This window comes from Pleurodeles waltl, chromosome 10 (assembly GCF_031143425.1).
Source record: "Pleurodeles waltl isolate 20211129_DDA chromosome 10, aPleWal1.hap1.20221129, whole genome shotgun sequence".
Taxonomy (NCBI): Eukaryota; Metazoa; Chordata; class Amphibia; order Caudata; family Salamandridae; genus Pleurodeles; species Pleurodeles waltl.
In genome coordinates, this window is record NC_090449.1 from 1,019,600,726 (window position 1) to 1,019,627,819 (window position 27,094).

At 43.3% G+C, this 27,094-nt stretch overlaps 1 protein-coding gene across 1 annotated transcript in view; it reads left to right on the plus strand.

Annotated features, from left to right (window-relative positions):
* The window catches only part of LOC138262145 (collagen alpha-4(VI) chain-like), a 343,879-nt gene that overhangs the window by 120,584 nt on the left and 196,201 nt on the right, over positions 1-27,094 (plus strand). The window contains exons 3-5 of the mRNA XM_069211929.1: positions 13,093-13,181; positions 15,616-16,224; positions 20,941-21,528. Coding sequence (XP_069068030.1) covers positions 13,093-13,181; positions 15,616-16,224; positions 20,941-21,528 — 1,286 coding nt within the window. The remainder of the gene's footprint in view (positions 1-13,092; positions 13,182-15,615; positions 16,225-20,940; positions 21,529-27,094) is intronic.

Consider the following 27,094-nt stretch of genomic DNA (forward strand, 5'->3'; position numbering starts at 1 on the left):
GCCTCTGCTATGCTGAAATTGGGCTGCATGGCGTGTTAAAACTGCGAGCAGCTATTGTTTAATGTTCAAGGGACATTCTGCACTGACAAAGGTCAAAGGGTTGCCGTTGTTTAATCGTAAATGAGTATGCAGATTTCTCCTTCTAAGTCCTCTTTCTGTTGTTGACGTGAAAGGAAGGAGGGAGAAGAGTCGGTCTCCATTTTGTATTTAGATGAACATGGCCTCCACCTGTGGTGCAGTCCAGTAAAGAGAGTCTAGTTTGAACTGCCCTTTGAAGGACAGCTGACCACTGAGAGTTGAACAGCACGAGAGCTTTAGATTGGGGTTGAAGGCATTGAGATCTAAAGTCTACAAAAAACTTGACATTGTGAAAAACCCTAAAGAGGTGTCTTTTTCGAAACATTATGTGAAGACTGCAAAGTGGAAAGAAAATCTTTAAAATTTAGATCCCAGCAGATCCAATTTGTTCACCTTGTTCACAAGGAACACAACTAAAGTGAAAAGGGATTCTCTCAAATGGAGCTCTATCTGACTGAGGAGTGACTGGTCCACCTGGTGGTTTGAATGTATTCATTGATATTAAACGTGTCAGTGTCATCATTAGTGATACATTAAATTAAACCAAGGGCAGTGCCTTAATGCAGCATAGTCACCAGTAGTGTCTACATGTGACTGCAACCTCCCAGGTATGACTAGAGAAACCATCATGTGGACTTGGAGAATAAATCACGAGGGCTGTTCTGAAAAGTTGCATCCTAGAAGTAGATATCGCACCAAGAGATTATTGGCCACTGTGACTTTATCTAACATTGAACCCGGTATCACGACGTTCACTGTAGGAAAGTACCATCTTGCCTGGCATGTTACCCCCATTTTTCACTGTATATATGTTGTTTTAGTTGTATGTGTCACTGGGACCCTGGTAACCCAGGGCCCCAGTGCTCATAAGTGTGCCTGAATGTGTTACCTGTGTAGTGACTAACTGTCTCACTGAGGCTCTGCTAATCAGAACCTCAGTGGTTATGCTCTCTCATTTCTTTCCAAATTGTCACTAACAGGCTAGTGACCATTTTTACCAATTTACATTGGCTTACTGGAACACCCTTATAATTCCCTAGTATATGGTACTGAGGTACCCAGGGTATTGGGGTTCCAGGAGATCCCTATTGGCTGCAGCATTTCTTTTGCCACCCATAGGGAGCTCTGACAATTCTTACACAGGTCTGCCACTGCAGCCTGAGTGAAATAACGTCCACGTTATTTCACAGCCATTTTACACTGCACTTAAGTAACTTATAAGTCACCTATATGTCTAACCTTTACCTGGTAAAGGTTAGGTGCAAAGTTACTTAGTGTGAGGGCACCCTGGCACTAGCCAAGGTGCCCCCACATTGTTCAGAGCCAATTCCCTGAACTTTGTGAGTGCGGGGACACCAATACACGCGTGCACTACATATAGGTCACTACCTATATGTAGCTTCACAATGGTAACTCCGAATATGGCCATGTAACATATCTATGATCATGGAATTGCCCCCTCTATGCCATCCTGGCATAGTTGGCACAATCCCATGATCCCAGTGGTCTGTAGCACAGACCCTGGTACTGCCAAACTGCCCTTCCTGGGGTTTCACTGCAGCTGCTGCTGCTGCCAACCCCTCAGACAGGCAGCTGCCCTCCTGGGGTCCAGCCAGGCCTGGCCCAGGATGGCAGAACAAAGAACTTCCTCCTAGAGAGGGTGTGACACCCTCTCCCTTTGGAAAATGGTGTGAAGGCAGGGGAGGAGTAGCCTCCCCCAGCCTCTTGAAATGCTTTGTTGGGCACAGAGGTGCCCAATTCTGCATAAGCCAGTCTACACCGGTTCAGGGACCCCTTAGCCCCTGCTCTGGCGCGAAACTGGACAAAGGAAAGGGGAGTGACCACTCCCCTGCACCTCCCCTGGGAGGTGTCCAGAGCTCCTCCAGTGTGCTCCAGACCTCTGCCATCTTGGAAACAGAGGTGCTGCTGGCACACTGGACGGCTCTGAGTGGCCAGTGCCACCAGGTGACGTCAGAGACTCCTGCTGATAGGCTCCTTCAGGTGTTAGTAGCCTATCCTCTCTCCTAGGTAGCCAAACCCTCTTTTCTGGCTATTTAGGGTCTCTGTCTCTGGGGAAACTTTAGATAACGAATGCAAGAGCTCATCCGAGTTCCTCTGCATCTCTCTCTTCACCTTCTGATAAGGAATCGACTGCTGACCGCGCTGGAAGCCTGCAAACCTGCAACATAGTAGCAAAGACGACTACTGCAACTCTGTAACGCTGATCCTGCCGCCTTCTCGACTGTTTTCCTGCTTGTGCATGCTGTGGGGGTAGTCTGCCTGCTCTCTGCACCAGAAGCTCCGAAGAAATCTCCCGTGGGTCGACGGAATCTTCCCCCTGCAACCGCAGGCACCAAAAAGCTGCATTACCGGTCCCTTGGGTCTCCTCTCAGCACGACGAGCGAGGTCCCTCGAATCCAGCGACTCTGTCCAAGTGACCCCCACAGTCCAGTGACTCTTCAGTCCAAGTTTGGTGGAGGTAAGTCCTTGCCTCACCTCGCTGGGCTGCATTGCTGGGAACCGCGACTTTGCAGCTACTCCGGCCCCTGTGTACTTCCGGCGGAAATCCTTTGTGCACAGCCAAGCCTGGGTCCACGGCACTCTAACCTGCATTGCACAACTTTCTAAGTTGGTCTCCGGCGACGTGGGACTCCTTTGTGCAACTTCGGCGAGCACTGTTTCACGCATCCTCGTAGTGCCTGTTTCTGGCACTTCTCCGGGTGCTACCTGCTTCAGTGAGGGCTCTTTGTCTTGCTCGACGTCCCCTCTCTCTTCAGGTCCAATTTGCGACCTCCTGGTCCCTTCTGGGCCCCAGCAGCGTCCAAAAACGCCAAACGCACGATTTGCGACTAGCAAGGCTTGTTGGCATCCTTTCAGCGGGAAAACACTTCTGCACGACTCTCCAAGGCGAGAGGGATCCGTCCACCAAAGGGGAAGTCTCCAGCCCTTTTCGTTCCTGCAGAAACCTCAGCTTCTTCTGTCCAGTAGAAGCTTCTTTGCACCCGCAGCTGGCATTTCCGGGGCATCTGCCCATCTCCGACTTGCTTGTGACTTTTGGACTTGGTCCCCTTGTTCCACAGGTACCCTAGAGTGGAAATCCACAGTTGTTGCATTGCTGGTTTGTGTCTTTCCTGCATTATTCCTCTAACACGACTTCTTTGTCCTTAGGGGAACTTTAGTGCACTTTGCACTCACTTTTCAGGGTCTTGGGGAGGGTTATTTTTCTAACTCTCACTATTTTCTAATAGTCCCAGCGACCCTCTACAAGGTCACATAGGTTTGGGGTCCATTCGTGGTTCGCATTCCACTTTTGGAGTATATGGTTTGTGTTGCCCCTATCCCTTTGTTTCCCCATTGCATCCTATTGTAACTATACATTGTTTGCACTGGTTTCTAAGACTATACTGCATATTTTTGCTATTGTGTATATATATCTTGTGTATATTTCCTATCCTCTCACTGAGGGTACACTCTAAGATACTTTGGCATATTGTCATAAAAATAAAGTACCTTTATTTTTAGTATAACTGTGTATTGTGTTTTCTTATGATATTGTGCATATGACACTAAGTGGTACTGTAGTAGCTTCACACGTCTCCTAGTTCAGCCTAAGCTGCTCTGCTAAGCTACCATTATCTATCAGCCTAAACTGCTAGACACCCTATACACTAATAAGGGATAACTGGGCCTGGTGCAAGCTGCAAGTACCCCTTGGTACTCACTACAAGCCAGTCCAGCCTCCTACATTCACAGTGTGGCGTTCATGGCCACCACACCAATGTCAATTATTGAGATGAGAATCCTATAAACATAGAAGAACTTCATTAACCAATTCATTCTCTTTATGATGTGTTTGAATGAACATGCATGAGGAAATGAAACAATGGCAATTTTTTAATCCTTTTTATTGTTTTTTTATTTGGAAGTGAACACATTTTAAATATCATCCACAATTTGTCCCCTGATGAAGGGCACTCCTCGAGATGCATTGCAACATCAGGGCATCACAATGTAAATCATGGAGCACCGTATGAGTTTGAGAAAGAAGTAAATTCCAAGAAGTAAATGATCCATTGAAGAGAATTCTCTAAATTGGCGAAATAAAACACATAGATGGCCCGAAGAGGACATACACTGGATTGCGTACTGCAGGCGGGGCATTAGGAGGCACAAATTAATATGTGACCATTGCAAAGGTGCAGTAGAACTAGTTCCTGGCTGAGGGCTTTCCTAAGCCCACAGTAAGATGCATTTGAAGCACGTGGACAACGGTAGAACAAACCAGAGTGCAATTATAGGGATTTCCAAAAGTCTTCAGTGAAACCTCCGAAATGACTAAGGGCCAGATGTAGCAAAGGTTTTTACCTATTCTGTGTCTATGGGAAAATGTGTTCGTACATATGGCCTTAAATTCGGAGTCAAGGCCTGCACACACCAGCCTAGTAGACATACAAACAGTATTCCACTAAAAAAACCACAATGTCCTCGGTGAAAGTACCCATTGAAAAAGGGGATAAACTCAAGACATAGTGAATTCCAATAAATAATTATTTGCCCAAATGTGCAGTTGAATGCTCCTGAAGTGTTGCAAGTTGAATTTTATAGGGCAAGGCATTTCCCACCACTCCAGGGATTCCCTGCTTCTTCTTTGGGGTGAATGCATCCCTCTCTCCCTTCAAGTGCTAAATAATGTTTTCTGTTTGGCATGGTGCAAAAATCTGCCTCTCTGAGTTGTAAACCTCAGAAAATGTCTTATTAAAGACCATACAAACTTGCTAAAGACCTTCATTTGCAGGAATGTTATTGCTATGAGATGAAATGAATGAAATGAAATTCACTAGGTATGTGGAGCTATCCAAGCAGAATCCACATGCGCTGGTCATTACCTAATCATCACACCCACAGCTGGGACGCCGTCTGACTGCAGACTAAGAAGGGTAAAAGGAACAAAGGAGGCAGCTGGCCTTTCCCATCTATGCATCCAGGATCTGGAACTAAATCCCTGTATTCATCAGGACCACCACAAAGTTGCTCCAATTTAGAAAACAAGTGAAGATGCATCTTTTTAAAGAACGCTACACCTTAGTGATTTAACCACCCAAAGCCCAGTTATTTCACCACCTCCACTCCAGGGGCGTAACAAAGGCCCCCGCATCCCCCGCGGCGCGGGAGGCCCCAGAGCTCCAGGGGCCCCCCTTCAGCACAGTACGCTGTGCACGGGCAGCAGGCCCCTGACTGTGTCCAGGGGGAAGAGGGCCCCCTACAGGTACTTTTCAGAGGGACCCTTTTAAGTTTTGTTACTCCACTGCTCCACCCTAACATAACTAAAATATTAAGCCGGATTTAAACCTCAGCATAATACTCGCATTTCACAAGTGGGCACCTTTACTCGCTGAACTATCCCCCCTGTTCAACTAATAGCTTTAACATCAAGCGGTGAATCAGTTTAAACTCTTGCCACAGTTTGAGAAACTTAATAGTTCATTCATTTTGGGTGGTGTGTAACAGATCATTTCATTCTCATGACCCCCACCGACCAGTCCTACCCACACATACTTTGCCACAGCTCTAACTCTGACACTTTTTTCATTCCTCCCCATGTTGTGCCAGTCAGTTGCCCCTACAAATCCTGCTCTGCCCCTCAAGAAGTGAGTTATGGGTTTTTTCAAGTTTAAAATTAATCCCACATGTGAGCATTGTATGATTATGTGAGTATGACAGAATAGCAATTTGCATGTAAGTTAAACTGTCTCAGTTTGATTCCAGTTTAGCACTTATTTAAACTTAACCAACTGGGGACTGTTATTTCTAAGGGATTGATTTTTAGTGTAACAAACTATATTGTTAAAGGGCCCATCTAACGATGATGCCACACTAGGTTTTACAACCCAATCAGAAATCATATAACACGACGTTCTGTAACCCTTACTGTTGGTGATGGTTGATGATACATGATTGGATAAGAGGACACAATTTGTTTTTCACTAGATTTCACCTCTAAAGCTCGAATGTGTCTTATTGATAGTTGAACAGACATTTTCGAATCATATATAGAATATAATGGTATAATGGTTAGACAAACCCCTCGTGTACAGAAGGGTTAGGTACGTGATGGTAATACCACATTTCTGGTAATTCTGTTACCGCAACCGGAAATCATGATATAAATGTAAATTAACAGTAGACTAGACGTGGCTCGCAGGTGTTAAAGGGGGCGGGGCAGCACACAGGAGGCGGGGGAGGAGGGGCATGGCAGGGGAGGGAAATATTAATAAATATGTTTACAAAATAAATAAACTTACCTAAACGCCATGCTCCGCCGTCGCTCCTCCGTCTCCTCAGCATGCTGTAGGCACAGGCTCCCAGCCTGCCCTGCGGCCAATCCTGACGCTTCTCTGAGCAGCATCAGGATTGGCTGGGAACGCCCAGCCAGGGCGCTCCCAGGCAGACTGGGAGCCTGTGAAGGCTCTCTCCAGCCCGATCACGGTGTTGCTTGGCTGGGGAGAGCCTATGGCGCATGTGTGTTTGCCCGGCCTAAGACGGCCAGCCTAACACACATGCACTCTGACGGAGAGTGCTGTGCCCTCCCCCTCACACTTGTTACCCCCGTGGGTGCACCCCTTTACAAGGAAAAGATAATAAACACTTTTTATAATCTTTTCCTTGTAAAGGTTTTGCACCTGCCCCTGCTGGCAGGGGGGTGATGCTCCTCCGCCCTAATGGAGGAGCCGACCCTGCGGTAGACATTGAAATCTTGGAGGAAGTGGGTCACTGTGGCACCTCTGTCACTCTCTCCAGCACATGCAGTGGGGGCTTCAAGGAGGGGAGAGGAATATATATATATATATACATATATATATATATATATCTATCCTGATCTCCTGATGTGTACAGAACACTGGAAGACAAGAGACGGTGGTTCAACTTCTAAAAGCGCCTGGCGCTACCCCACTATGAGGGGGTGACATTTTCACTAGAGGTAATATGGCGAACAGATGCCCCTCAAAGCTTTTGATGCGGCCCTGTTAATGGAATATGAAGGGTCCAGACGCCGTGTGCATAATTATTTTGTTTATGTGGCTGAGAGCATGTCAAGCAGAAAAAAACAGATTGGGAGCCAAAAATTTATTTAGAAAGGAAGAGACATTGTGGATGGCTTTTAAGAGGCACAAATTACTACGAATATGGAAATGAAAAAAATAATTTGCACACTATCATTCAATGTGGATTAAAGCAACTGTGCTGAAAGTATACAATCAGGAGTAATACCGCAATCTGTGAACTACCAATCCCATAATGCTATATAAAACCAGTACGTCAGGAGAGAATGAGGAACAGCAGACTAAAAACCACCAGGAAGAAGACTACATGTCAAAACGCGTCATAGTGTCAGCAAGAGCGCGTCACTGAGCATCACAGATTTAGACCATTTGTTTTAGATATATATATATAGATATATATATATATATATATATAGATATAGATATATATATATATATAGATATAGTTTGCCAGGGATGCTTTGGGTTCCCAGACCGGCCATGCTTGTAGAACCGTAACTTGGGTATGACATCCACTTAAATGCACAGAACCGTAAAGATAGTGTCTGAATAAACAATCAGGGTATTTAAAAATCATTCAGTATTACAATGCCTTTTTTTAAATGTGCTGATACATAGTTATATGACTGCTTTTTGGTAGTTAGTTTATTCCTATTGATATGAATCAGATCGTTTAAACTTCAGAATTAGTCTTTCTGATTATCAGTATTGTGAAGGTCTGACTGAGTATGAAAAACACTTTATTTTTTCAGTCTACAGAACTTCTGGAAGTTTTTAACATGACTGTGTGCCTCATTAATGGTCCCATATGAAAGTGACCCTAGCTCTACAGGCCGGTCCATCTTGCAATGGTTTCCAGTGGTGACCAGGATGCAGTTAAACACATTATCACTCGTTTGTGGGTCCTACTTTCATTTTCCGCCATATATCCATTAGACAAAATGAATCGGTGTACCCCAAAAAGGCCCTTTTGTGTCTTCAACATGTCCATACCGCATGAATATTCTTTTCCGCATGTTAAAAAAGTTGCAATCCCCTAAAAATTACATGTTCCTCGTCTCTTGAGCCCCTCACCAAAGAACAGTAATTGAGAAACAATCCTCTTGGCTTTGAAGCTCATCTAAAAGCCTTTATGCTTGAGCCAAATTTGTGTTCCCTTCTGCCACACTGAGTCATATCTGGGGCATCTTCAGAAATTACTATGGCAGGTGTCAGAAGGAATGTTGTAGGATCAAGGGTCACAGTTCGGCACCCACCTTGGTGACACTAGTAAATTGTACCCGTGCCTAGAAGTACTTGAGTTGGCCATAGGCACATTAAAATTGACCATGTTCACTTACCAATTTCAAACTCAAAATTCACCACACAGTCATTCCAGGTCCTGCCCCCTAAAAAGACACAAATTTATTTTTTGCTGTTGTCATATCCCATTTCCTTAAGCTTACTTATGCATCCTCACAAACTGGGGTGGGGGGAATACATTTAACCTCCAAAAGCATATTTACCTTCAAATCTTTTTCTTTGTAACTGAGGTGTAAATGCCCCATTATTCAGTGCTTAATTTGTGTTGGTGGATGTAGGTGGGGCCCACCGGCATTCATTTTTGGGAACAAGCACTTACGTTTTTTTCCTCAAGAACCTTTGATCCAGAACAAGAGAGAGAAACACAAAGGGGAAAAGAAGAACGAAGAGAAAAGCAGAAAAACAATGACAAATGAGGAAAGCAGAGATGAAAAATAATCAGAAAGAGGCAGAGAGTGTCTGGTGGTAGATTAAAGAGGCATGAGCTGGAATCAGGATTAAGCGGCCTGGGTATTCAGCACCTCAACTTTAGATAAATCTAAACGCTGCCTTCTGAACCCAGCACTTATGTACTTTTTTTTTTTTTTTTACAAATTAAGCATAGCCACCATCTAGATCTTTATGCAGTGTGCATGCTTCTTCAAGATTTGACTGCTTAGGCTCTCTCTGAGTTACTGCAGCTGGCCCACTGCAGTCCTGGATAGCTTTCTAGGAGATTTTGAGATACATGAGTTTGTTATAAACAGTATCATGTCTATTAAGCTGTATTCGTGCATGACTTTTTCTAAAGACTGTGGTCTTATGTAGAACCTTGGCCCGGACCATCCGTTTGCACTCCCCAGCTGGCCTCGAATTGTTTAGAAAAAATGACGTTAAAATAATACGCAAATTGCTGCAAATTCCTCTGGTCTTCTTCATGAATGTTTCTACCCATAGACTCCTTTTTCGGAAATGGTTTATACGCAGAGCCACGTATTCATATACACAAAGGGCTTTGTCGTTGAGGGATCCCTATTTTCAGTACACGCCACCCTGTCCTTCTGGATTGAATCTAAGCCAAGGATAAACAGTCAATTTTCCCACACACATGCTCCTTGAAATGGAAGCTGTAGCATTGGAGTGACCCAGAGAGTTAGAAGAAGGAAATTGGAAAGATGTTTAAATCCACTTCATGAGAGTGTGCACCTCTTAAATATATAAAGAGACCAGAGATATGAACTGAATATGAAATAAGTTCATGACTCTCCATCTCTGTCTGTGCTTTACAGTCAATACCTGTAAACAACATTTCTTTTATGAAATAATGTCTTCATGAAATATCATGCCTTTTATTGCTTCTTTTCGCTACCTTTTAATACTGTTTGGTAGTAAGTCATAATCACTATCAAAGATTATTTGTAAGTGATCCAGCAATCGTCTCTGTGTATGTTAATAAGGTAATGCATGTTTATTCAAACATTAATTGTTGGATTGACTCCAATGCTCCTTCCTCTCAATATACCCATTTCCCCACCACAGTTTTCATTCTCTTAGCAAAGATCACAAGACCCAAACTATGCACTTCTTCAGGAAAGATGATCATCTTACAGTTTCTGATATAGGACCGGTCAAACGCTCCTGCTGTGTTCCTTTTCTTAACTCAGTTACTACCTTGTGAGTTAGAGCGCAGAGTCTGACCATTTATTCTGCCCTTTTACTTGATATTTGCATTAAATGTTTAGCTAAATAGAAAACTATTGTTCGAATATTTGATATGTGACATTCGTGTAACTCACCCAATGTACTTAGCGAGGAAGTATTTAAGATACCTTAATTACTTGTGGGGACAGTGCGTTATTGAGCAAATCTTCTCATATCTTAAATTGTCTCCCTCTTTGTATTCATGGATTTTAGAATTTCCATCTGAAGTCAGTGACTCCATGTAGAATCAACTAATGACCATGGCTTAATTACTTGATTTGACCTTTTGCGCCTACATGTGTATGTATTCTAAAGCTCTGATGTACTATGAGCTACAACTGATTGATTAATATGTTACTCTTGCATTGTGACCAAACCATTTATCAATTTGAAGGATTTCAGTGTTGCATTCACCTGGAAAGGTTTACATATCATCAAAGCTTTTAATTTGTGAACAATGCCCTCCATTTTTTTAACTGATGAGAACAGAGTTGGCTCATTTCATGGTGTGATGACAAAGTCTGGATGTTAAGTTGCTGATGGGCAGGCAGAGAATGGGCAGGAGGCACAGAAGGAGAGGTGGAAGGTAAAATGATGTAGAAAAGCATAGTCAGAGAAGGAGGAGACCATCACTGTAGAGGAAGAGATTAGTAGAATTGGTATGCTTCATAAGGTAGATGGGAGAACGAGTGCCAAATGAAATCAAGCACATATCAGTCATCTATTAAGCATCTGAACAAAAGGATTGGCAGGTCACATCATTTTGGGACAATGGAGTGACAATTCAGAAAAAGGTTGGAAATAAGAGTGGTGTAAGATTGGGAAGAAACAGCAAATTGCTCTGCAAGCTGTTAAGAGAAAAGATAAAAGAACTCAGGACTTGTTCTGCAAATGACACAGAACCAAAGGAGATAAGGGGAATAGTGGGCAATACCTGAAGTAGTACAAGAATAAAAAGGCTGATATTAAAAATGGATACATACCATGCAGTCTGTCCACTTTACCTCAGTCCTACTAGGTGCTGTAACACAGATTCTACTTGGTCTACAGCTGTTAACTTGCCCATACAATTATAAATTGTTATAGATGTCTGTATGCAAAGGAAAAGGAACGAAAACTTGGAGTGAAGATTCTAGAAGGCAAATTGACTCCATTACTCAAAAGCAAGAAGAGGGAGAAAATGTAAACCACAAGCAAAGAACAGTGCCCAATGGTCATCTCCACTGGCAAATTTTTTTTTCAAGTGGGCGCACCTGGTACTCCGCTGGTTTGCGAGCATCCTGCAAACAGAAACAAGTTTGTATCCAAGATTGTTCAACCATTCTGATCCGATCTAACATTAAGTGTAGCCTTGTAAAGTGTTCAAGTACTTGAGGTAGAAAGCATGGTGAGAAACTGCATTTCACGTCTTGCCAGGTAGCACTGCCTGCTTCACATGACACACTCTCCTCCTATAAATATGGTGCCCTGTTGTGCCCCCCACCCAAGAGTGAGTCAAAATATTTGCTCTAAATGCTAGTCTGTCAGGCCAGGAGGAGCTGACTCAGCATGAGACTCAATCTGGCTGAACCACAGCCAGAGAAGCAAGAATGACATTGAGACTAACTGTTTAATAAAAGTGTTTGTTCAACTCTATTGCTTTTTGTGTCATCCTTCTACAAACAAGCAAGTATATTCATTTTTCCTTTGTACAACTGACAGTTTGTACTGGTAAATCTCTGTGGTTGAAACAACACAGATGGGGTAATCAGGGGTCAATTCATAAAACGTCCGTCAAGATGGGGTAGTGTTTTCAAAGTGTCAGACCTTATGGTTAGAAAATCACAGGAAGAAGAAATGTTAAGATCATATAGAAATTAGGCAAATTCAGAATTTGCTGAATTAATCTAAAGAACAGAATGTCTGCTCAGATTGCAATCTGCTTCAAAATATGCACAGGGCATTCATGATGTATAGAAGTTGTCAAAGTACATCTCTGTCACAACTGTGGTTAGAAAAAGAGCACCCACTTCCCAATCCAGCAACGAGGATCCTGGATAACTAAACAGTGTTTCACATAGTGAACATAGCAACGAAGAGTTGTAGGAGTTAGATATGTGCATATTATTTTTGTTCTCTAAATTTTGCCTCAACTCCCAGTATTTGAATCTAGTATCAACAGGCTCTGCCATTTATAAGAGCACCTGACTGTAAGTTACTGATCAACCCTAAAAGTCTCAATTGTTTAAGACAGTGATTCATAACTTTTTGGCTTCTGTGGACCTTCACTTAATAATTAATGAATCCTGGGGACCCACAATGCATTATTATACAAATCTAAGGACCCCCGACTGAGTTATTACTGGAAGTCACGGACCGCCGCCCAAGCATTTTTGATGATTTGAACCACAAACAATACACTAAAAATACAGAAACAAGCGTTCATCAAATAAATAATATAGTTCATCTTTTGTGTAAATCACGATTATATAACCAAATGTAAATTTTAATGGGAAGGGGGGGTTTCTAATTTGAATTGAGGCCACTCATACATTCTGTTTGATGGACTTGCACTGCTCCCATGAACCAATCAGAAGATACTAACCAGATTTTTAGCCTCCAATTTCAAATTCCTTTACAAATACAGGACTTTTTAAAATTTTCAATTAAACATTTTGCTTCTTTATTTATATACACTTTATCTGTTCATATTATTTAATTTTGCAAGCAGCTGTGGATCCCTTGAGTAGGCTTCACGGACCCCTACTCGCCCCCAGACATCAGGACAAAAACCACTGGTCTAAGATTATGTCTACCTAAATTCTTTAGCATTAAGGAAAATGATAAAGTGTCTGAATTTAAGGGGGGTGTAATATAGGGGTTGAAAATCACCCTCTATTTCCAGGTCCAGGGTTCCTTCTGAATTTCCCGATGAATACTTCTGACAAGATTATACGGCAGATTCTTATTGCTCTCCATTCTTTTGTTTCAGGTGCGGTCTCAAGATGGATGTCCACAACCTCTTGCTGCTTTTTGTCCTCTGTGCTTCCTTTCTGAGCTTCACCAATTCTCAGAAAACAGGTAAGGATTGGAAGGCAACAGATAAAGGAATTATCCTTTAATTTTCAAGCTCTTGTTTCTATTGCACGCAAATTACCAGGCCAAACCATTGTAAAATTGATTTGAAATAGTATTTCATGCATTGAGACTGTTTAAAATGTGATATATAACGTGCAGTTCACTAGATCTAACTTACTTTCCTCCATTAACAGTGAAATGGTCCCATAAACAGTTTCATCAAGTAAAATTAACTAGGCACATGAAAATATTACCAACTGCTTAATGAGCAGTGTCAGTGCCAGGATACTCACGTAACATAAATTTATATACAATCAATCAAAATTAAATTAATTTACATTGTCACTAGTTAACTTGAATATCTTAGATGGATCTACCCCTTTTAGTCCTACAAAACATACTCATTCATAGACAATAAGGGCTAGTATCCTGCCAGATTTTCAGGGTAGCGTTTAGCATGTTTGTTCAATACCATTTAGCCACATGCCATTGGCTGAGGGGCCCATACCTAAATATGTCTATTACACCATCCCTTCCAGTTTAAGAGTGCACATTTTCCAAGATTAATCTGATGTTTTCTGTTTCAAAAGCAATATCCTTGTTTGCTTGAGATTTGTTACCAAATGATAGTTCTTAACATATTCTTGGACGTCATGAAATTGATTTTGTCAACCCTTCTGGTTTTATCCACTATAACTGCATCAAATGCAAGATTTCCCCACTTCCAAAGAATGACATGCTGATATATATCTACTGCTTTGACTAGGTTGTAAATATCTGGGGGAAGGGCAGGGTTTTACTGTGCAGGTTGGATGGCGTGGGTTGGCTGTGGTCTTTGTGGAAGCATTGTCTTCTCGCCTCACGGCGCAAGCAGGGATATTTGGGGTTGGCTTTGCCTCTGCCCACAACCCATGCCCCTCCCTACCTGTGGTTTTTCTGACTGAGGAGCTGCACAAGTAAAACCGGATCTATTGTTTCCAGGATGTAGTATCGTAATATCGTAGTCAATATAGTGCCTGACATGAATTTTATGTCCTAAATATTGTTTGTACAAATATTGCTCCTTAGGCCCTTGTATACGTGAAGGTTTTTAATACGTCAGAATGGCAGTTTTGACTTTGTCCTTGTACGATAGTTTCTAGATCATCCATGGCCTACAAGTTGACCATGAGGTGGGCTTTGGAAAGGACTACATTTAGCCTTACCTAATATTATGCTCTTTAATGGCTGAGGACTGCTAAAAAAAACGTTTGAATGATTACTTATACCTCTCAGCTCAGGCTGTTTCCCATGCCCTCAGCAGCCCAGAACGTGTGCCTTATCCTCAAGATTGTTGCGTTCTCCGCCCTGAATCTACACACAGCTGGCCCTGATTAGGAAAACATGCTCATTATTGTAGACCCTTTCCTTGATTTCTGTTGCTCTTGCTCTGATGCTATCCATAGCCTGACGAAAGAGGAAATATTCAGAAACAGGGCATCCATTTTCTTGACCATGAACTTATTCTTCTCCAAAATCAGAGCTTTTAATCATAGGTTGGGCGGGCGCTGTCCATTTTACCTAATCCATGAACCCCATCTTCTATACCAATTTCTGTACTCTGGACAGAGCTCTGGATGTAAGTCTTGTCCTAGTAGTAGGCTGCCTGTATGCATGCCTGTTTGCATGTGTATTTGCTTAACCCGTACAATGCGAAAACGGTGTGCATGACATAACAGAGGGAAACAATGAAAGTGAGATGTGACCTGGTGGGGAGACTTGATGTAACATTCAGGGCCTGGGACTGATCAATTTGATTACATGCATATTGGTCATATTCATTTGCTACATTTATTATGCAACCAGGAAGAAACAAAGTTATTGCTTCAAATGCCAGCATTGAGCCCATTTCTGAAAGGTAATAGTCTTGGCCGGTTGTGCCTGGTGTAGTGATCAATGCTCAGGATGCTTATCATGTAATTTATTCCTATGAAAACACATTGAGGAGTCAGTAATCAGCAGTGCAGAAGCACACTCAACAGGAACAAGGGATGTTCTTGTGGTTAATGCAACAGAAAATGTTGTTTGTCTCTAAATCAAGGATCAGCAGCATACTGTAAATTGATGGGGCTTCCATGCAGAGTGTGAAGACAAGCTCCAAGGTTTATCATATCTCACAGATATTCATGGGCCGTGGGCAGAATGGGGGCCCGAAGGATTGATGGGCCCGATAAAGGTTGGGGGCCCCGTGGACCACAGGCTGCAGGGGGCTGCTTTACGCCACTGGACATGGGATAGCTAGGTGTTTATAAGGTTCCTTCATCATGGTTTTATCCCAAACCATTACAACACGGTGATGGTGTTTGATAACAAAATATTAAAATAAGACCTTATTCATGTTTTTCTGCCTCTGTGATCAATCAGACAAAATAGTAAATTGCTCTCTGTAACTTTTCAGTTTGCAGGGAAGCAACTGTGGCAGATATTGTATTTTTGGTTGATGGATCTTGGAGTATTGGAACTGAAAACTTTAAGATGATGCAGGACTTCTTACACACGATGATCAGTGGGTTTGATGTAGACCATGACAAAATTCGTATCGGTCTGATCCAGTACAGTGACACACCTCGCACAGAATTCTTCTTGAAAACCTATGACCACAAAGAAGATATTCTAAAGTACATCCAGACCCTAAAATACAAAGGAGGGGGGACCAAAACTGGCCAGAGCCTCCAATTCATGCTGGAGAAACACTTCACTGAGCAGGCCGGTGGACGTGCCAAGGATGGGGTCCCCCAAATTGCGGTGGTGATTACAGATGGGCAAGCTCAGGATAATATCGGTGAGCCAGCCGCAGAGGTGAAGAGTGCCGGCATCACGCTCTATGCTATTGGCATCAAGGACGCGGTCCTGTCGGAACTGAATGAGATTGCCAGCGACCCACCTGAGGAGCATGTCTATAATGTGGCCGACTTCAGTGCCCTGGAAGGCATTTCCCATAATATGCTGCAGGTCATTTGTACCACTGTGGAAGAAGCAGTTCGACAGACCAGCCAGATTGCACCCGGTAGGTCTATATGCCCTTGTTTGTCAATCTCTTGACTTCCTATGATACGTAAATGTTGTAGTAGAGATTGCTTCTAGAGCATGTTACACATGCAAAATTTTCAATTTCCGTCTTTTGGAATTGGTCTTCCTTTCTCTCTTTCTTTCTTTTTTTTTCTTCATTTCTTTTTCTTTTTTTTCTTCTTCCTTGCTTGTTCTTTCCATCTTTTTTCTTTCCTTCTTTCTTCCCCTTCCATCCTCTTTTTCTATATTTCCCATTTCCTCCCCTTGTTTCTCCCTGTCTCACCTTCCCTTCCTTTGTTTCTATCTACCCCCTTTACTTCCTTTGTTTCTATCTCCCCATTTTCATCCTTCCTTCCAGTGCTTAATTTGTAAATAAAAAAGAGAGGGTGCGCAAAGCTCCCCTCTGAAACACACGACTACTGCATTTAAATGTGCGATCACTGAATACTGAGACAGCGTAATCCTAAAGCCATCTCGGGCCTCTTCAATCCATTTACAGCCACTCTCTGCCCCTTCAGCTCACTCTTGCAGCTTTCCGCTTTCTCCCATTGTGATGCTTATTTGTTTTTCTCTTCCTCTGTCTTTCTCATATGTGTCTTTTGCTCACAATAAATGCTTAAGGCTGAAAATTAGTGCTGGTTCTCAAAAATAAGTGCCAGTGCCCGTACCGGAAACCACCGGCTCAAATTAAGCACTGCTTCCTTCTTTCCTTTCTCAGCATTTATCATTGACCCGTTTCTAACCTTAGTCTCTTGCTCACGTACACAAAATGCGTTGCCTCTTCTTGTCACTACTCCTTTCTCTCTCACTGTCTCAAATGCATATTTACTCTGACTTTCTCTCTTGGTCTATATTTCTCACACACACACACACACACATGATCTGCCATTTTTAAAAGAAAGAATCTTTCAAAGCTTATTCAGTGATCCCTACTTGACATTGTCACCTCTACGAAATGAAAAGATTAGTTGGGGGGCAGTGCTTTCTTCCCCTTCCAAGCCTTGCAGAACATTCAGGGCCTCAGGTCATCCCAGATCAGAGATTATACTCAGATCAGTTACTGCACCAAAATGTTCAGAGTCTGGTAGTAGACACACAAGACTTCTCTTGGAAAACACTGGGAACCAGGAGTTAAAGCAAAAGAACATAATGCAATTAAGAATATATAATATTTGAAAAATAGTCTTTGTTACACTTTGATAAGCTGTTGTGTTTCTAGGGTTTCATTAATTCCATGAGTGGGAAAATAACAGAGAATACATGTTTTGGGGAATAACACTTGGGAATCGGTGTTTGAAATCCAGTTCCTGCACGTTTTCCCTCCAGAGTTTCATAGGGTGAAATGTCCATGTGTGAAACAAAAACTTATACTTATGATGAGGCCAGTTATCGGACCCATCAGAAGTTTTGGGCCACTACTAAAGAGGACCTAAGTATGGTGTCTTTTTTAAGTGTGTGAGACTAGAGTCATGATGATGAGATCATTAATAATTTCCCGGCGGGCACAATTGATGGATGAAGCCTTACCCAACAAGATTGACCTTCCAGCGATACTCCGTCTGGCATCCATCGCCTGATAGGTTCTTCTTGCAGCCAGAGATGATACAAGGAAACCTAAGGTAAAATTAGGGTTTTCCTAAGGATTTTTGGATCATCAGGAAGCTGCACTGTGTGTGACGGATATCTTTGTCCATGTACCAAGGCTTCAATGCACTTTCTAAGGCTCAGCTTCTATCTGTGAACTCCATCCCTGGCATCATACCTTCTCAAGTGGCAGGAAGTGCTAAAGAAATATCTCTACAAACAACACGCCATTCAAATTTCATCACTCCACTAATAGATCCACAGACTCTATCCTGTAGATCTACAGTCCCACCTCCTCTTCTCCACTCGCCTCTTTCTCCTATTGTAGTTCTTACTCGGGCTTCCCTTCTCCCATTTAGGCAACATCACCCACGGTCTCCACCAGCATCCCTATATGACCAATGTGTCTTGCTCAACCAGAAACCTTTCCCTCATAGAAGCATTCCTCTAGACTTAGTCCACATTTACACCCTTCTATCTTCTGTGCCCTCTTTTCCAAATGCATCCCTTTATAAGCCCCTCTCTTGTATAGTGCTCTGCTACTTCAGAGCTATGGTAGCCCCATATATATCTCATTCACTCATTCACCTGTGGCTCTACACATAACATTGAGGATCTTGTAGTCCCCCATATAGTGGAGAAGGCTCTTACTATGACAGACCTGTGGCATTTCAAGGCAGACAGGTTGCTAGTCCTTCTTCCAGAGATGTTGCACCTGACTCTGGCTATAATGTTTATTTATCAGCACCCTAAATTAATTTTCAAACAAATGCCGATTTTTGGAGCTAGAGAATTTGTCTTGCCAAGTTTCTGTTTAACTAACTTGAAAAGCTAAAATTGGTCGCCCAAGGCATCATGTCCGGTGTAATGAACCCAGAAACCAGTGAATGAGAGGAGGGATTGACAGCTCCCTAATACAGCCCACAACTGAAAAGAGTGATGCTCAAGTCTCTTTTTTACTTCTTATTTTTAGGACCATTTGATTCCATTAGTGCAATTTTAAAGCAACTATCGGGGCGCAGCCTTGTTTAGAGGCAAATGCAAACGACAGATTAAAAACATATTTAGAGGCCTATACAAACATCAATAGGACTGTTAGTTACGAATGCAATTGGTCTTTCAGAATAATATACCTACACACCCATATGCAGCCTTGTCAATCAGATACCGCCCACCCTCTCCTTACCAAAGGAACCCAGGAGGGGAGAAGGGCGCAGTGATCTTCACAGTGCCCTTGGTTCATGATCCCTGGCATACAGCCCCCTCTTTTTGCATGTGCCAAGCATCTATCTAGAGTACATTTAACACATTAAAAGCAGTGTTAAAATATGGAAAACCCACAAATAAAGATCTTACAGATGTCACTAGCTCAGTTTGCAATGTATGCCCCCAAGAAGACCATTAATCTAAAAGGCGGGATGGGATGCCTGCAACCCTTTCCCATGAGGGAAGTGATCTCACTGGCACCAAAACTGAACTGTTTCGGGAAGTGCTGGGCAGATACATTTCCAAATTTTAATTTAAAAGAAATCTCACATTTGCGTAAACTCAAGAGTGTTGTGCTTGTAGCCAACACAGGTGTACAATGGGATACTTCTGGCAAATTCAATTGACAACCAATTGACAACTTGGGTTCTAACTTGGAAGGAGCTTAAGGTGAAAGGGATGCAGTATCCACTATGAATGTGGTGCCCATGGACAGTTAGCCCGTGACCTCACTGTAGTCTGTAGCTTGACCCTATTTCTACAAGTGGTCCTTGAAGCTTGATGACATGGCATTATGGGTGCCCCGCTAACTGGGATGGTCTCACCAACCAGACTAAACAACGGGATAGATAATGAAGGAGAGAATGGTAGTCTGTGTGAAAACAGGAAATGGGAGGATGATAAGAGAGCGTATTAGAAGTTGTGGCCACTGTATTTTATTGGGATTTTTTCTGTGTGTTGAAGAAATAGGGAGAAGAGTGAAGGGAGGGGCTACATAACTAAGAGAGGGAGAGGGTTGATTACACATGGGGTGAGTGTGGCTTAGAAAAGGACTTAGAGAAGGTTCTTCAGATCTTTCTTGAAGCGATGAAGGTGGAATGCTGGAAATGGATGTGAATGAAGATCTAACTCCTTTGGTGCAGAGTGGAAGAAGGCTTTTGGCTCCTGCACATTTTGGATTTAAGTCGAGAGATGCTCCTACTGCAGATTGAGCGAGAACTTTCGGATATGCAATGCTTGTTTGGGAGGTATGGGGGAAGAGGTGCTTGAGATTATCACCTTATAAACCACTATTGGTATACAAGTACCAAAAGCAGTGCTTAACCTTTCACTGAAAAAGGAGCAGATACATATGTTAGCATAAAATAGTTAACATTTATGTTCACACTTTTTTTCTTGAACACCAGAAATGATCCACTGCTATGATTGAAGCCCTTGTGTTAAATTACACTTAGTAACTGACAGGTAACACATGCAGACTCAATGAATGCTATGGTGAGTTGAATGCATAATATGGTACTTAACACTGGTGGCGATGGGGTGCCTGCTTCTGAGCACTGCATATAAGTGTAGCACAGGTTGTTAAAATGATTTTCCTTGAGATCATGTACTTTGACCAAGAAGGAAATATGTGATTGAAATTTGGGTCTCCTTGTTTCACTGCCAATAATGTTCCCATCAATCTACACATGCCACACTATTTCAGGGTTTGATTTTGAATTGCATATAATTTGTCTTTTACTTTATCTCTTTTCTAGTCTTTCTTTATCTCTCTCTCCACCTCATAGCTCCGTAGTGTTGAACTGAGTGGAGCTCTTTCCATAAATATGAACAATACTAATACTGGGCTGAATGCACCTGCCAACCAGCAATGTCTATATCACATCATAGAGATGCACTAACAGTAAATTGTGAATGTGAAAGAAGCATTAAACCCAATGGTCTGGATCCCTTTAATTGTGCATGGAAGATAATTATTTCTTCAAGGTTGTGACTTGTAATTTCCATCAGAAAAATCCTAGTCCTTACACAGGTCCTGATTTCTTGCAACGCTGTCAGCCCACCCATGCTGATTGCATATCTTGCTGTGTAATGTTTATTCTCTTCATAAAAATGTTCACCAGATATTATTTGTCTCCTGAAGCCTGCAGGAGAGCCACAGTTGCTGACATTGTGTTCGTGGTGGACAGTTCAACTAGCATTAACCAAGAAAACTTCCAGAGAGTAAAGAGTTTCCTCCATACGTTGGTCTCCAGCCTGGATGTTAGCAGTGAGAGAATCCGCATTGGTCTAGCCCAGTACAGCGATGACACCTTCCAGGAGTTTTTGCTGAACGAATATACCGCAAAGGCTGAGATTTTAGAACAAATACAGAATTTGCCATACAGAACTGGTGCCTCAAACACTGGGAAAGCTTTGGACTTCATTCGGAAAAACTACTTTACTGACAGTGCAGGAAGCCGAGCTGAGAAAAATGTACCTCAGGTGACTGTTTTGATCACAGATGGAGAGTCTACTGATGACATCAAAGAGCCTGCTAGAGCCTTGAAGGCCAGAGGGATTTCAATTTACTTGATTGGGATTGGCATTAAAGATTCTGTGAAACTTCAGGAAGCAGTAAGCAAACCGGTTGATAAATTCCAGTTTGACATTGCCAGCTTTGATCTCCTCGAGAGCTTCATAGGAACCTTCCTGCAAAATATCTGCTTCTCCGTTGAGGCCCAGATTCAAGGTATTGTAGAATTGAATCCTCATAACTAATAATTTAATGCAATGTTCTTGGGTGGTGTTTTGGACCAAGCCCGATGATTTGTACCCTCTTTGCACTATCACCGAATCGGAAATAAACATAAAATGTGCTCACTCCTGTGCTTGCATGTGCATTTATCACCAGGTCCAACCTCATGGTACTTGCCCATGTGAGTAAGGGATGGTTACCACCTGTTATTCCATTGTGGATTTAAATGACACCACCACCGTTCCCTCCTGATAGTCATTGAGAAAAGAAGATTAAAAGTTGATACAGTAAAAATGTTGCTTTGTGTGTATCTTTGCATAAAAGAAAATCCTAAGGTTTTCTTTCTAGTCTAGAATTTAAGGTACATGCTGTGTGGTTGCTGCTTCTTCTTCAAGTGCTATTTTCTCTTCTTCGTTCACAGTGTCCAAAATAGTGCTCTAAGCCTTGAACTTTGATTGGCTATACCTTTTGGAGTGCCTCCTCACAGCTGGCCAATTGGGGGGCATCCTTCAGCCAAGAATCATGACCCATTGCAGCTCAATGATGCTGAACATTGACAGCTGTGATGGGCTCAGTCCTAAACCAGTGAACAATTATTTACAACTGGGTCTTCTATGAAAATTGACTGGCTAATCACTATTCAGAGCAGCCCGTAGGTTTGTAGCATGTGCCTGTCTCAGTATCAAGTTAAGTCCTAGACATTTCCATTGGGCTTAATCACCACATATTAATCATGTTGCTGTTATGCTTTCTTTGTTGCATCCTAGAAATAGCAGTAAATTCCAAATAGGTTTCTCATTTGTTTCAACTTTGGTTTCCATCCTCTCTGGTTGCCTTGCATCTGAGTTAACTCTTCCAAGCCCCTCTGTTGATTCAGCTTTATTTAATTATAAGCTCTCACTAGGTCACCAAAAGTGTAATTAATTTGGACACAGGACATCCACTTCCCTGCTGCCAATCAGCTAAAGACCCTAGTGAGCTTTTGGGGGCATTCTGGCCCTTTCTCTCACAGAGCTGAGTATCCAAACCAGCTTACGTTCATAGAGGTAGAGGATTTGAAATGATGTTGGACCATGTCACATATGGACTCTCCCACATCCCTCCATTTCTAAGCCTGGAAAATTAGAGCCAGTCTATTGACCCCAAGATGACTAATTTTCTAAATGGTCCATTACATTGACTTTATGACCAGCATGGACTGGAGAGATTAGTATACACAAACATCCCTTGATTTCAGACTGGAGAAAGAAGGTAGTTCTGTGGGTAAGGATGCAATGGGCTGATGCCACATCCTGGGCAATCATAATATACTAAGTGCAAATGAATTGACAACTCAGTGGACTCTCAGTGTAATCAGAGAGGCTATAGGAGAAGATGCATGTTTCCATTAATGAAATACTCCTTGTTACTCAAAAAAGAAAAGGGGTAGGTTGTACGTTCAACCACTTTAATTGAACAAATCAATTTCTGTTGATGTACTACATCAGAAGCTGCCTAGATCCACAGAAACAAATAGAAAGGCCACATATCATATTCCTACAGCTATAGACAACATGTTATAAAGAGCTGGAGACCAATATCAAAACATCAAAGCCAGCAGTATGCACCATGGCAATCATATGCTCACATCACGTAAGCTAAAGTGCAAATATTCAGGTTCCACTTTAGACTCGTAGGTGATTCTTCAGACTCCTTTTATAGATTGTGGTTCCACTAGTCCATAGCATTAAGATTGTAGACTGCAAGAACTAAGGAAAAAAATCCTACTACAGTAGCACTTGGAAAACGCAATTTGGCTGTTCTTGGGCTGTATTGTAAGGGTAGAAAGTACATTAAAATACGTCCCACAGGACTGACCTTAGTGTGTTTGCCTCTGATCCAGCCATGCTAGGAGGCTCACCATGCCCATGCCTGGTTCTACCCTTTGTTTAAATTCAGCTGGAAAGTCCTGTAAGTGTCCACTGGCCACACCTCCTCACCCCCATCCTTTTTGGGTTCTGGCTTGCTGTGTCAAGCACCAAGAAGACAATATTTTTTTCTAGCTAGACAAAAATATATTGCTGTATGGTTCAACCTCCCATACACAGTCTGAATATAGACTTTGCACTGGGGACATTTTCTACGTTTGTGCTCATGAAGAAGTGTAAAGTGCTTGAAAAGTGCAATATTTATAGATGGAAATGTCTTAATCATTCTGAATCATAGATCACGTAGGTGCATGGAGCCTACGTCATGGTGTCTGCAGAGGATAGTGTCCCCTAAAGCTAGGAGAAGCATTGAATCCTGTTTGTCAGGAAGGAAGGATGTAGTCACTGTGTATGCCTAGGCATGACCTGAATGAGTGGCGGAGCTTGGACAGCATGATTGGATGTCTGCCTGCACGACAGTGTTGAAAGATGTGTGAACGTTCTGCAAATTTTCAGTTTTTTCAGAGCTGCATTTGGAGAGAGAGAGAAAGAGGGGGCCTACTGCGAGCTGTGATTAAGGCAGTGCTGTGTGGCTCCTACCCTGATGTGCCGTTGAGGTTAGCAAGGGGAGAAAAGCTCATTCTGTAGGACTCAGCACAGGTCATAGATCCTGATGGGGTGACGGCGGTCGGACTTGTTGCCAGCAATGTCAGCACTGAACTCAGCGCTGCCTGGTGGATTACAACCCCACTTTCCGTCAGCCTTTCCATGGTGGGCAGCCCACCATGGAAAGGCTGGCAGGAAGCCCCCCTGGGCATGGGCAGTGCAGGGGACCCCCTGCCCAGGACCGTCACAATGCGCACTGCCTGCTTTGCAGACAGTGCGCATTCCAATGGTGTTGGTCGGCCCCCTCTGTGCTACGATATAGGACTCAGCTCCTTTAAGGGAGCCAAGTCCTATACCATAGCACTGTTCCAGCCAGACTGACCGGCGGGAACGCTCTATTACAATGTTCCCGCCGGTGAGTCTAGTGGTAACATTGTAGTAGGAAGAGAGGATGCCACAGGTATGACGGTGGCATCATCCCTGTGGCATTGGGAGTCAGGTGGTCGGACCGCCAATGCCGAAACGAGGCCCTGAGTCACATACAGTAATTGTGCATTTGATAGGACAAGACATCGACCAACTTTACAACAGATGTCTCATTCCGTCCCACTCCAAATAAAGTCCCAAGTATCTCACTCATCTCTAGAGGATGCAGCATAGCACCAGGACAGATGATTTAAAAGTCTGCATTCGGACAAAGTTATGTCTGCCAGATAGAAAGAGGGAACTCAATTTAGGTGGTGCCTGTCGGGAAGACCAAGCAGAAGGAAGGACTATGATCCACAAAGTTGTGTCCTGCCAACAGATCTCATAAATTGATGAGACTTGGCACCCTCTGTTGCCTTTTCTGTACTAGAGTAGGGACCACACCCAAACTCCTACATTTGAATCTGTGGATGAGATGCTCCATATCCTGCATTGATGGATGGCCTGCACTGTCTTTAGACATGTGCCAGGTATCTAAAATGTTAATCAGGGTCAATTTGGATTATTTCAGGAGCAGGTGTATGTGGCCAGAGTTTAGTGAGTTAGTGAAGGAGCCTGATATGAGAGAGTATGCCAGTAAGTGAATAAATCAATCAATAGATCAGCAATTTTTAAAGTGCGCCATTCACCCGTAGGGTCTCAAAGCACTGTAGGGTAGGTCCTCAAGATTCAGTCGAACAGCCAGGTCTTAAGGTCCTTCCTGAACTGAGGTAGCGATGGCGACTGCCTGAGGTGGATAGGCAGGGTGTTCCAGCATTTTGCTGCAAGGTAGGTGAAGGATCCCCCTCCAGCCGAGGACTTCTTTAGCTGGGTACTTTGGCAAGTGACTGCTGGGAGGAGCGGAGAGGTCTGGCAGGGGAGTAAAAAGGTGATGAGGTGATTGAGGTAGCTGGATCCTATGTTGTAGAGGGCCCTGTAAGCGTGTACGAGGAGCTTGAAGTTGATCTTTTTCTCGACAGGGAGCTAGTGGATATATCTCAGGTGTCCTGTGATGTGTTTTCGGCGGGCGATGTTCAGGATGTGTCTGGCAGAGGCGTTCTGGATTTGTTGTCGCTTGCACAGGTTCATCTTGGTAGTTCCGGCGTAGAGGGCGTTGGCGTAGAGGGCGTTGCCGTAGTCAAGTCTGCTTGTGATCAGTGCGTGTGTCAAGGTCTTGCAGCAGTCACTCGGGATCCATCTGAAGATCTTCCGGTGGAGTCAGAGGGTGTGGAAACAACAGAGTTTACCTGTCTTGTCATGGTGAGCGCTGAGTTGAGGATGACGTCAAGGTTGCGTGCGTGATTTGAATGGGTGGTGGGGCTGCCAAGTGCTGAGGGACACCAGGGGTCATGCCAGGATGAGGATCTCAGTTTTGTCGGAGTTTAGCTTGAGGCAGCTCTCCTTCATCCAGGCGGCGATTGCTTCCATTCACTCTTGGAAGTTCTTCTTGGCTGTTGTGAGGTTTTCGGTCAGGGAGATGATCAGCTATGTATCATCGGGGTAGGAGACGATTTTTAATCTTTAGTTTCTGATGACTGGGGCATGCGGGCCATTTAGATGTTGAACAGTGTGGGACTCAACAAGAATCCTTGGAGTACTCCACGGCACATCTCTGTAGGTTCTGACAGGTGTCGGGTGAGTCTGTCTCTCTGCATTCTGCCTGTCAGGAAGGAGGGTGTCCACTGAAGGGCTTTGCCATGTATGCTTGCTGCGTGGAGTCTGGTGCATACGGTGCAGTGGGACACTGTGTCGAAGGCAGCCAATAGGTCCAGTATGATGAGGCCTCCTACTTGGCCGCAGTCGAGGAGAGGGCGGATGTCGTCTGTGGCAGCGAGCAGGGCGGTCGAGGTGCTGTGATTAGGTCTCAGTCCTGACCAGGAGATGTCCAGTATGTTGTTGTCCTCGACGTGTTGGCGGAGCTAAGCGACCTTGGCTAGGAAAGGCAGCAGCGAGATGGGGCAGTGATTCTTGAGATCCGTGGTGTCTGCTGTGGGTTTCTTCAAGAGCGGGCGGATCTCGGCATGCTTCAAGCCCTCTGGGAAAGTGGCCAACTCTAGGGAGCAGTTGATGGTCTTGCTTCAAGGGGAAAGACTATGAGACTTATGCTAGGTCTGATATTATTGATGTTCATGACTTAATGATTTATATCAGGCATTTCTCATATTGAGAGCTTTGATCAGCAGTTGAGAAGAGGAAGGATTTGCAGAGTGCTTTGTTCTCATTTTAGGCCTGGGATTTGGTGCTGATGTCAAAATTTGATTTGGCTATGTTAATGTTGTAAACTCTTGGGGGTAGGAGATATGTCTTGCAGTGTTTTTCAAGTTTCAAGATGGAGTTTCCTTTGTTTCCAGTCAGACCTTGATTATACAGAGGAGAGGAAAGTTTGACCTGGAGGGCTTGGTCTTAGGGTGGTTCATGTAGGCTTTCCATGGGGTTGAGAAATATATTTGGCAGATTATTATTTCTGACTGTGGGAAGCTTTTGGGATCTCAGAATACCATGAAAGACTATAGTTGCATGTCAAATGTGTTTTTGTTAGTTTTAAATTAGTGTTCTCATGGAGGTGTTGTATCATTGTATTG